The sequence below is a fragment of the Vespa velutina genome, chromosome 19 (assembly GCF_912470025.1).
Source record: "Vespa velutina chromosome 19, iVesVel2.1, whole genome shotgun sequence".
Classification (NCBI taxonomy): domain Eukaryota; kingdom Metazoa; phylum Arthropoda; class Insecta; order Hymenoptera; family Vespidae; genus Vespa; species Vespa velutina.
Genome location: NC_062206.1, coordinates 2,766,062 through 2,778,856, shown reverse-complemented (window position 1 = coordinate 2,778,856; position 12,795 = coordinate 2,766,062). Strand labels below are relative to the sequence as shown.

The following is a 12,795-nucleotide window of genomic DNA, read 5'->3' as shown; positions in this document are numbered from 1 at the left end:
TTTGTCATTTTTCTTGAATCGCGCTATCGCATTTCCCAAAAGAAAACATTCATTTCCTCTTTTTCCTCTTTGGGATCAATAAATATTTTAAATTCTCAATTGGCTAGGCTGAATGAAATTTGTCCAGGAGGGTGTGTAATCGATTGGAATATTTTCGAGGTATTAGCATAGAAAGTGCTACTCCATTCGATCGAATGCATTTTCCTTCAACCCTGTTAATTGGTTCGGTCGATGAGGAATCACGTGAATTGTTCTTGGTTTCGTATTTGGTAAAGCCATCGTAGTTAAACAGTCTACGCTGTTCCTCAAGACTAATCTGTTCTTGGAGAAGTAGACACATATACACACAGACATACACATCATACATACATACATAGGTATACTTATACACATAGATGTTTACAAAACATTAGCAAAAGACCGTAAATGTTCTAGTTAGGTACAAGTTTAATCTTTTAATCATTTCTTTCGAATCATGTTAAAATCATTATTTAAAATTAATTACTGTGTACATTTGTTCGTCAGTTTGTCGTGATAAATGTTAGAATAAAATACAATACACGGATAAGAACTTTTGACCTTTACCAATGTGTAAACGTTGCTCATGGCATATTGCAGATACCCCAAGTGAGCTATGCATCAACCAGCACTGAATTATCGGACAAAAGTCGTTTCGAGTATTTCAGTAGAGTTGTACCACCAGACAGTTTTCAAGCGCAGGCCATGGTCGAGGTGATACATCGCTTAGGATGGAAATATGTTTCTACGGTGGCCGTCGAAGGTGATTATGGTGAAAAGGTCAGTCAGTTTTTTCTTCTATGCACTTTAAATGATAATAAATAAATATATATATATATATATATATATATATATATATAAGATAAGTTTTTTATTTAAAAGTGTATATATAAAATGAGGTTCATTTAGCGGATATTTTTAATTAGATGTTTTTTTGTTGTAGATTGTTTCATATTTTATGTTATCATATATAGCATGGATAATTTTAATCTATTTAGTTATATATATATATACACATATTAAATTGATGATCTCATCCTTTATATAACAAAAACGTTTAACCAAATTGGCTAAAAGCGAACAAAAAGTGCTTGTTTCCTGAACGATAGAACAAAACAAGAGGAGAGGTCACATGGAGGTCCTGTAAATAACGAGCATTAATAAAACATTTTAATTACTTAACGAAACTTGTGATTTACTTGGATTTTTGAATATAAAAAATATCTGATTAAAAATTAGAATATATATATATATTTGTGGGCTTATGTGTGTTTAGAAAAAGGAAAATGAAAGTGGGTCAGTAATATTTTCTAATCGATATTTTTATTACCATTAGTATCATTATTTTGATGTTGACGTCGTAGCATTTTTGAATCGTAAATTTCTTTTTTGTTCTTTTTATTTTTTATTGTCTTCATATATCAACAAGATACACGTTGAAAATCGCTTAACGATAAAAGCAATATCCGTTTTCTTTTCTCCTTCGATATTTCAAATGATGCTTGCTTTTGTCGTAAAGTAAAAACAAATGCACTTGGAATTTCTTCGAATACGTTCCTTCATATTCTTCTTTACAGTAGATTGAATAAGAAGTTGAGAACACGCGATGTTGAAAGAAACGACGGAAACTTGTGTTTGGATATTGCTTGAGTTAAGTGTAGTAAGAAATAAAATAAAATAAAATAAAATAAGATAAAATAAAATATTCGATTAGAATTATTTTTTGAAGGGAATAGGAGAGGGGGGAGGGAAAGAGAAAAGAAGACAAAGGAAAAAAAAGAAAATAATACAACGATTATCTATGTTTAGGGTATCGCCAGTTTTATATCGTTATCTTTGGAATATAACATTTGCGTTGCTGTAAGCGAGAAGATATTACGAAATTCGAAGACCGTAGACTTTGATAGGATCGTAGAAAGACTAAGCACGAAACATAATGCTCGAGGAGTCGTATTGTTCGTTGATGAAGATAATATAAGGTAAGAAATTATTATTAATTATTTTTAATGTATTATTAAATATTGATTTCATTCTTTTCAAAAAGTTAGAACAATCTAGTTAGAAAAATATTTAATAGAAAATATAGTATAGTAGTTTTATTTGTGAAATAATACTTTTCTTATATCTGAAAATGATACTTCTTTTCGGAAAATAATTATTTAGAAATGCAGCTTACTCTGAACACATATTAAAAAAAAAAAAAAAAAAATGAGTAGACAAAATATTTTCATAGGCTTGATCAAAATATTGAATATATAAAAACAGCTGATATTTTTATAAGCGAAAAAGAAAATTGTTCTTTATTATATGACGAGGAAAAAATTAGTAGCATGAAAAAAGATAGGTTTGTGTAAATTAAAAGTCGATAAACTTTAGATGATATAGATTAACATCAGAAGTTTTCTTTCTTTCTCTATCATCCTATATATATATATATATATATATATATATATATATATATATATATATATATATACATACATACATATGTATATATATATATATCTTTCTCTGCTACATTGTTTTCTCTAGTAATTAATTTCTGCCATGACCGATCAAGTATACCTCCGTTATTCCATCATTGATTTATGATGAACGATATAAGTTCGTTCTGACGACAATATCCTATGGATAGGATCATTACTTTTTGTTTCACCCTTGACATGCCCTTCCCTTTTACGTAGGAACACAAAGCAAATGTTACTGTAAAAACTCTCCTCGTTTGACAACTCTGCCATTGAAATGAACCTCTCGGCTATTTTTGATCGTTTTCAAACGAGACGTGAATAAAAAGAAGACGAAAGAGAAGAAGAAAGGAAGAAAGAGAGAGAGAGAGAGAGGGTGAGAGAGAGAGAGAGAGAGAGAGAGAAAAGGGAGAAGAATAAAATCTGATATAATTTATAGATATATTATAAATATTTTTTTATATTAAACAAAATCTTAAAAGAAACGTCGACAACATTTTATGATCTAATTTTTTATCTTTGAAAAATAAAATTATATTATATATATATATATATATATATATATATATATATTAAAGTTCAATGATATTATAAAGGGATAACGATAAGAAGAAAAATATATATAAAATAATAAGAAAGAAAGAGAGAGGGAGAGAGAGAGAAGGAAGAAAAAATCGGGATTGAATTTCGTGGTTATAAAAAGGAAAGAGCTTTACAAGTGTCACAGCTTATCTTCTTAGGCATTGGTTGCTTATGTTATATTATGGATCGCTCTGAATGCAGCCTGTGAAAAATGACGTTCGCTATATGTAGTATCGATTTTTAAACGTCGTCGTCGTTTAAACGATGTTATACGTGCGATGCTCTTCGACGTATCCTTCTCACTCGATTATTATCTATTCCGCGAGAATTATTTTCTTTTCTTTCTTTTTTGTTTTTTTAAGTATTTTCTCTTTTTTCTTCTTCTTCTTCTTCTTCTTCTTCTTCTTCTTCTTCTTTTTCTTCTTCTTCTTTTTCTTCTTCTTTTTCTTCTTCGTTAAGTATCTGTCAGATTGACAGATGTGATAAAAATAGGTCGTTAGTTCTTACCGTTAAAATAATCCTAAATAATGTTCTCATTTGTCAATGCTCGAGAATATTATCTTTCAGCTATTATCTTTCTTTTGGATTATCTTTCCTTTAGCTCACACGTACAATATATCTGTCCAATATTTTTCGTTATTATTAACAAAGAATTTTTTCTCTTTCTTTATCTAGAATATATATTATCAAGGGAAAACCACTTTTAGGTAGGTCGCCATAGTGGCGTTAGCGGTTTTCATAAAACACACATCGCCAACTCGTTTTTTTGGCTAGTATCCAAATATCGGAGCAAACCGGCTGCTGCAGGAAAAAAACATTCTTTTTCCACCTATCGACTTTAAATTTCAACCCCTCAAAAGGCTTCGTATCGACACGGATATCTTCGACCCGTCACCTTCTTTATATCTATCCCTGTCTTCCTTTCATTGCTTCTTCCTTTCCCTTCCTTTCTTCTTTCCTTCCTTCTTCCCCTTTTTTTTTTTTTTTTTTTTTTTTTTTTTTTTTTTCTCTAGGAAAAATCTCTCTTTATTTATACATGCCGTGCTCTCGCTTACGCGTACAATATATATTCTCTTTCGAACAAATGCAAGAGCTTTGCATTACAAAGGACGGAGTACTCTCTATCGGTCGCATCCTTTTCCTTGTTCTTCAACTTTTACGAATAATTTCATCTGCGATATAAAAACGAAACAAAATCAAAAAGAAATGTTTCCCTAGGCGATTAAGGCGAGGTTTTTTCTCTGTTTGTTAGTGTTTCTGTTTTCTTTTTTTTTTTTCTTTTTTTCTTTCCTTAACAAGTTTTTTCGTTTCATTTTTGAAATATTTTCGAACTTCGAAAGAATCTAACGAGAGATATCCAATTAATTACAATGTTAATTAGATGTATTTAGATATATAGGACGGAGCTAAAAATTTCTAGATTTATAATTTTTTAATCTAATAAACTCTCGAAAAAGAGTCATTAATTCGTAAAATCATGTAAAAACTTTTGACTTACCTTATTCTGTATAATTAATAGTATAATCAATTTGTGAAATAAAAAATATGATTGTCTGTCAGAAATATTTCTAATCTACTTAAGGTTTCATCGTTTAATAGAATAAATCTATAAAATTAATTTCTTATTTTTCTTTCTATTATAAAGATTTGATAGATGTATTTGTAAAGAAGTTTCTTTATTTAAAGTTGACATTACTTCGACTATAGATTTTCTTTGGAATCTCATTCAAGAGTCAACACTGTTCAAACTGTGATCTGTTTTTTTAGATATACTAAAAGAACAAACAAAAGGATAATAATAATAATAGCAGTAATAATATTGTAGCAGTAAAGGAAAAAGAAGGAGAGGATCGATGTTCGAGTGTACACACGCCCTTTCTTCGCTCTTAACTTGAATCTCTCGTTCTTCGTCTCGAAGAAAACAATAGCTAGAGAGAGAGAGATAGAGAAAGAGGGTACTTATTCCCCTTTGCCCGTATAGTAATCCAGTGACCCCAATATCGTCCTCCAAATCGATTGCCCAAACACGTCCTGATATACCGTCTTCTTAGTATCGTCATCCCCTTTTTCGAAAGTGTTTCGAGACTAGTTTTCCTTCTCGTTCAAAGGATTATCTAGCAAAAAGCTCTATTGACTAAAATACAATGTATTTAGTATTTTTTAAATGTATCTACTAGTGATTTTATCCTATAGAAACACGTATGTCTCCTTTTTTCTTTACTGTGATAACAGAGGGAGGGAAAGAGCGAGAGAGAGAGAGAGAGAGAGAGAGAGAGAGAGAGAGAGAGAGAGAAAAGGAAATATTATTTATTTGAATGTGAATTAAAAGAAATAGTATATAAGAGTCATCGTGGTCAATATTGATAATAGAATATTAGAATATTATTAGGTGGATAATTATAAAATAAAATAATTTTATTGTAATAAATGTTGACGATTAAATATTAGAATATTATCAGACATTTCTAGATATTTTTATATTAATATGTGAAACTTACATAAATCAGAACACATACATATAGATAAATTATTTATTAGAACTTATTAATCAATGAAACGTCTTTTAGAAAAATTTGATAGATGCAGATAGGAAAAGAGAGAGAGAGAGAGAAAGACTGTCAGAAGAAGAAGATCGATTCCAGCGAAATAAATAAACCGACGGACCTCAATTTGTCTTCCATACTGTGTTGAGATCCAATTAGCTAGCAAGCATCCTCATGTACTCCCACGCATCTCGCTCACAAGGTTAAAATACGTATTCGCAAAGTGGTATACATTGGCAAAGAAGAACACACATACATACACACGCACACACGCACGCATATATATATATATATATATGCGTTTTTTAGATAATATATATATATATATATATACATTATCTAAAATATTTTTTCGATCTAGTTTTATTAATTTATATTCTTCAAAAGTTTTACAGTTATTGGATTTATTAATCAAAGTGTCAGATTGTTAACTCAATATTATCAGTAAACCGTGAAACACGTTCTTGTTTCCTCGAGGACGTCGATATGTGGTTGAAATTGATCTCATTTGTTAGCCCCACCCCCTCTCTTCCTCCCTTCATCCTTCTACTTCTCTCTCTCTCTCTCTCTCTCTCTCTCTCTCTCTCTCTTTATCTCTCTCTCCTTCTCTAGCCTCATTTTGATAGTTTCAAATCGTATTGAACGTGAAAGCAGCGTGATTGAATTATTCGATTCTAACTTGTTAGAAACTCTGCTGTTATGCTTGCTTTGAAACATAGATATACATGACTTGACTTTAGAATTTACTCTAGTATAGATATTCGCGTGGATGTTAAATTAATAGAAAAAGAAAAAAAAAACGGAAGAAAACAGATGTTCCTTCCAATGTTATAATTAATATTACCCATCAATGGTGATAGTTATCATATACTTCTATTTCGTCTCAATTCTCAAAAAGGAAATCTTTGAGAGAATTCTTCACAATCTCGTTTTCTGGCGTATACATACATACGTCGAAGAAAAGCTATTACTTCTTGAATTCGATTTCGATGGACCATGCTTGATAAGTCCGACAATATAAGTTTAGAGGTTTCAAACTCTTTCCTCTTATCCGACTTGTATTGCTCCGATAAATCTTATTTTGATTTCTTTTAGTTTCTACTCTCATTCTCCGTCTTCTCCTTTTCCATAAATAAGAAAATAACAACGATATCTATGAGATATTTATAAATCGTTCGAAGAGAAGAGTATCTGTTGGAAATTTATCAATTTATTATTCAATTTTGATTAAAAATTGAAGCGAATAAACATATTTTCTCACTTTAGCTATTATCAAAGTATAATTTTATTAGTATTGATACACTACCAATTATATTAAGTTAGTCGGGGAATAAGGGCTGACAGGTGGTATCACTATGTTCATATTCGAGAAACTAAACTTAAGACCGTAATGACTAAAGTATCATAGATGACCATACAACGTACACATATCTACATATGTATGTTGAGAATAAGCTTAGAGTTTCCATGGAAACGTTTTCCAAAGCTTCCTAACATTAATGACTGTTAACTCTCTCCTCTCTCTCTCTCTCTCTCTCTCTCTCTCTCCCTTTATCTCTCCCTCTCTTTAGCTTCCTGGATATATTCAGCTATATCTTTCCCGATAAATTGACTCATGAGTATCTTTGTGTACCCAGTTTTCTTGAATTAATCTAACTTTCTAGAAAAAAAATAAGTAAATAAATAAAAAGAAGAAGAAGAAAAAGGATGAATTGTAACGAAAAAATTGACGAAATTGAAGCTTATCTTATCGACGATATCATCCTTCTCGTTTGTTATATTTCAGAAAACTTCTTCAAGCTACGGTGAGAGCCAATCGTACGGGTCACTTCATGTGGGTTGGTAGTGACTCCTGGGGTGCTAAAGTTTATCCGGTGAGAGATCAAGAATTTGCTGCGGAGGGTGCTATCACTATACTACCATATAGGACTGCCCTTAAAGGTAATCTTATCGTTCAATCTTACTAGACAGTGTCTAAGTAATGTTTATACTACTATTGACCAATTCAAATTGTATACAATTTTTTTTTAGAAGTCTGATATTCTTTTATCTGTTTTTATTATTATTATTATTATTATTATTATTATTATTATTATTATTATTATTATTATTATCATCATCATTATTATTAATGAGATATATATTTTATTGTTACGTTTGTTATATCTTTTAAAGGTTTTGACGAATACTATCTTAACCTTCGACCAAGAATGGCTAATGAATGTCAAGGACAAAGTGAGAATAATATTCCACACGAATCATTACCCGGAAAAATAGTAAATTGTAGGAATATATGGTTCCGTGAGTTTTGGTCGCAACATCATAAATGCACTTTTAGCCAAAATGCATCGATCGAAATGACGAGATGTACTGGTACTGAAGAACTTAAGGATTACGAGCAAGAAGGGCTGGTACCTTTCGTTGGTAAAATAATTTCATTAATTTGTAAAAAATTGCTAATGGAATATCCTGTGAAACAATAGATATATATATATATATATATATATATATATATATATCTATTGTTAAATATTTATATATATATATAATATAGATATAATATATAATAATATATAATGTATATAATAAGTAGGTAATTACTATTTTGTAAATGAAAGAGATGATTATCTTGAAACAAAGCTAACATATCGTTCTACTTTTTCTTTTCTTTTTTTCTTTTTCCATCAGACAATCGTGCCTCCTTTGTCTCTTTTAAAATAGCCTGGAGCAGAGCCCTTAACCCAACGAATTCTTGAGACTTTAGACTATTACTCGCTAAAAATCCTGACCTGATTTTTTATTAGGTTCTTTTTCTTTTTCTTTTCCATCAAATGAAGAAGCCCTTCCTTTTTCTTTTTTTTTTTTTTGTTCATTTTAAGATATTACAGATGAGAAACTTTCCTCTTTATGTCACATTCAGGAAAAATATATCGATTGAATACATATAATTATATTTTATTATTATTATTATTATTATTATTATTATTATTATTATTATTATTATTATTATTATTATTATTATTATCATTATTATTATTATTATTATTATTATTATTATTATTATTATTATTATTATTATCATTATTATTATTATTATTATTATTATTATTATTATTATTATTATCATTATTATTGTTATTGTTATTATTGTTATTATTTATATAGTCGATGCTGTATATGCAATGGCTCATGGAGTTCACAACGTGATAGAGGAAGAATGCGAAAATGAATTTACTGGAATGCATTATGTTTGCGAAACTTTGAAACCTGCACCCGATGGCCAACAACTTCTACAGTATATTCGAAACGTTACCTTCATTGGTAAGGATCAACACAAAGAGTTTCTAATTTTTATTTTTTCAATTGAATATTGGAATTGGTTATTTTAATAAAAAGAATTGTTTACATATATTATACTGACAAGAGATATATATTCTTTTTTTCAGGTCGTCAAGGTACAGAAATTAAATTCAATACCAATGGCGATGCCTACGGGTTTTATAATATTTATCAATATCAACGTAACGAAGAAAATCGTTTTGATTATACTCTGATTGGCACTTGGAAAGAAGAGTAAATTTTTTTTCTTTTTGCGAGATTTTTAATAATTGATTTTGGAGAATAAACTGATCGTAATTTATTTTTTTTTTCCAATTTTTAGATTGGCTTTTGATATCAATATGACCAGATGGGCAACAGGAGCTGGTGAACTTCATATACCAAGAAGTTCTTGCAGTGATAATTGTCCTTTAGGTCACGTCAGAAATTTCCAGGTAGGAAATGATCGATTGGAAACATAAAGAAGGGAAAAAGAGAGAGAGAGAGAGAGAGAGAGAGAGAGAGAGAGAGATAATAAGAGAGAAAGATAAAAAAATCAAGTGTTTTTCGTATCTTTAAACTTGTGCTTTTAGACTCGTTTAAAAATGGTGATATGATGCTTGAGCACGTAAACTCTGGAAAAAGCACGAAGCCTAGAAGGAATGCAAACGAGTCGTTATTTTGAAGTAGTCTCTTTCTCTCTCTCTCTCTCTCTCTCTCTCTCTCTCTCTCTCTCTCTCTCTCTCTCTCTCTCTCTCTCTTCCTCAATAGCACGTTGCTAATTAACCTCGTAGTTTTCGTCAACGTAGTGTTTCTAATGTGAAGTTATTTCAAAAAAAAAAAAAAAGAAGAGAAAACAGAAGCACTTTGTGCGATCGTTACCACCTGTGGATATCGCTTGTTTTCTCATGATTACTTTAGTACTGTTAATTAAATTTTCAATTGATCAATGTTATCATAAAATTATCTCCTGTTAATAACGAATCTGGTATATGATAGTTATCTTTGAAAATGGAAAGAGGTCTGTCGATATAGAAAAAAATTTTAACATATTAATTAAAATATTAATTAAAATTATTAACATATTAATTAAAATTATGCTATATTGTAAAAGGAAATAATAATAGTTTGTATACTATTATATTTATATACAATAATGATATACAGTATTATTTGTAATAAATATTTATAATATATTTTATAATATTTTTATACTATTTATAAAATTACTGTTATTTTCTTTTTCTATTATTTAAAAAGCAGATATTTGCAAATATATTTATAGACAAAGAACATTGATTTAATTAGGTAATCTTAATATCTACAAATAAAAGAAGATATTAGATCTAATAAAAAGGAATTAATTTTTAGCTTGAAAAGTTTTTATTAATATTAAAAATTAATATAAAGTATTAAAGAGATTTTTTATAATAAGCCATTAAACTTTTAAATAGATCTAATATACCTATATTAATAAATAGAAAAAATTAATTAAATTAATCTCTGATTTTTCTATCTACAGGAGGCATGTTGTTGGAGATGTGTAGCTTGCCGAGAAGATGCTTACGTGTTCAACGACACTTGCAGCAGCTGTGGACCTGGATACGCTCCTGACGAAACAAAAACAAGTTGCATCAAACTAACAGCTGAAGTTATATCATGGACCAGTCCGTGGGCATTGGTACCATTAGTTTTCGCTTCCATTGGCATCCTCAGTACACTTTTCACAACGTTTGTATTCATTCGGTAAGTCACGCGATACTTCGTACAAAAATAGTTTTGTTTAATTGAATATAATAATAGATTCGTGTTAAAAAAATATAGAAGGTTTTCTTTTTTTATCTTTTTTTTTTTTCGTTACAAAAACGATGAGATAAAAAGTCAACGTGTACTGGGATCCAATTGATTCAATTCAGGTAATTAATTGATGGTATGGAATTAAAAAAAAAAAAAAAAAAAAGAATAAAATGTAGCAATGTTATTTGAACATAGTGTACTGGGTAGTAATTAGGAATCGATCGAATCTTCCTAGTAATTACACCTTCTCTACTCTTAACAAATACTTGAAAGAGAACCCGTCAATTAAAGTATAATTATGATCGCAAATATGATCAGATTTTAGCTTACTTATAATACTTTTTTTTTTTTTAGATTCAATCGTACCCCAGTGATCATGGCTTCTGGTCGAGAATTATGTTACGTTTTACTCGTTGGGATTCTATCTTGTTATGGGATGAGCTTCGTTATATTGAGCAAACCAACAACATGGAATTGCACCTATCTTCGTATTGGTCTAGGCCTTTGCTTGAGTATTTGTTACAGTGCAATACTCACCAAAACTAATCGTATTTCACGTATATTCAATCAAGGTACGAAAAGTATCAAAAGACCTTCATACACGTCGCCAAAAAGTCAAGTTGTTATTGCTATCGGTGAGTACGTGCTATCTAAGTTAATGATTGATCTGTGAATAAAATTGGATTATAAATTAAAAATAAAATCAAATGAAATGAAATTAAATAAAAGTTAGAAAGTTACGCTTGATGATCTGAAATTGCTCGAGCAAATAAACAAATTTAACGAAGATATATTTTATCGACAGATCTTCCATCGTTATAAAATCAAATCAAATCAAATTAATAGGGTAGTCACACGTTGGCCGTTCGTGCCGTTCGAGCTTGATCCTGAATTACGTAACTCCCGTTTTTGTAGGGATCACTGCAGTCCAACTGATCGGTGCCATCGTTTGGCTGATTATCGAACCACCTGACACCACAGAGATCCATCCGTATCCACTATCAGCTGTATTGACATGTCGTGTCTCAACGTTCTCCTTGATGATGTCTCTTGTATATAATATGTTCCTCATACTGATGTGTACTCTATACGCATTTAAAACAAGAAAAATACCAGAGAACTTCAATGAAGCTAAGTACATTGGTTTTACCATGTACTCGACCTGTATAGTCTGGCTTGCCTTTGTACCGATTTATTTTGGTTCGAAGAATGACTACAAGGTATCTAGCAAAATTCAATGAAAATCATTTGCAGGAAGACTTAGAGAAGTTTATTCTGTAGGTCCAAATAGCAAGCATGTGTATGTGTATCAACATCTCAGCGTCTGTTGCTCTTGGTTGTCTATTCACACCAAAGGTCTATCTTGTATTATTTCAACCTTACAAGAATGTACGACCTGGTCCTAACGTGAGTAAAAAATAATCATAAAAAATCAAGTTATAATTAATATAAATGATTCAAAATAATTTACTTATAATAATAAGATACGCATAAGAGTACATAGAAATAAAATTGAAATATATTTTATTAATTATTAAATTAATTATTAAATATAAATGTTAATACAGCCAGGAGGTGTTCATTGTATTAACAGGCCAACGTTCATAATGCAATTTTCGGGTGCGAGAAGTCAAACGATGCAGAGCATGACCTCAGGATCACGTAGCAGCCCTCCCCCATCACGAGCATCTCGAAGTGAGCAAAAGCATGTAAATGGTAAATTAAAAAAATATTCTTATTAATAAGTCCTAACAATTGGAGAATTTTTTATTGAATTTATTCGATTTGTAATTAGGTGAAAGTCAAGCACTGGCAAGCCCGTCAGTCGAAGAAACATCAGTTAGCTAGGTCGCTCTCATACACCTCCCTCTTTGTCCAGAGCATCATCTGAAGGTGCATGAGACTGAGGTGGAGGTGTATGTCGATGAAGAAATCGCAAGAACAACAGAGAAACTCTCGATCGTTAGTGAATTATCAGAGTTACCAGATGTGCCAAGTTCTGATGAGGACTATGACCTTGAACAGGTTCAAAACAACCTATCCATTATTTACTCTGATATTAAGAAAAAGAC

At 30.3% G+C, this 12,795-nt stretch overlaps 1 protein-coding gene across 12 annotated transcripts in view; it reads left to right on the top strand.

Annotated features, from left to right (window-relative positions):
- Positions 1-12,795, top strand: part of LOC124955706 (metabotropic glutamate receptor 7-like) — a 38,663-nt gene that overhangs the window by 23,926 nt on the left and 1,942 nt on the right. For 8 of the 12 annotated variants that reach the window (XM_047510530.1, XM_047510529.1, XM_047510525.1 and 5 more), the window contains 13 exons: positions 619-798; positions 1,828-1,997; positions 7,395-7,549; positions 7,784-8,032; positions 8,774-8,929; positions 9,055-9,181; positions 9,270-9,381; positions 10,449-10,672; positions 11,078-11,358; positions 11,639-11,943; positions 12,005-12,130; positions 12,292-12,439; positions 12,519-12,748. In XM_047510530.1, coding sequence (XP_047366486.1) covers positions 619-798; positions 1,828-1,997; positions 7,395-7,549; positions 7,784-8,032; positions 8,774-8,929; positions 9,055-9,181; positions 9,270-9,381; positions 10,449-10,672; positions 11,078-11,358; positions 11,639-11,943; positions 12,005-12,130; positions 12,292-12,439; positions 12,519-12,571 — 2,286 coding nt within the window. In that variant the 3' untranslated portion in view covers positions 12,572-12,748. The remainder of the gene's footprint in view (positions 1-618; positions 799-1,827; positions 1,998-7,394; positions 7,550-7,783; positions 8,033-8,773; positions 8,930-9,054; positions 9,182-9,269; positions 9,382-10,448; positions 10,673-11,077; positions 11,359-11,638; positions 11,944-12,004; positions 12,131-12,291; positions 12,440-12,518; positions 12,749-12,795) is intronic. The other 4 variants (XM_047510532.1, XM_047510536.1, XM_047510534.1 and 1 more) reach the window with 4 other exon arrangements.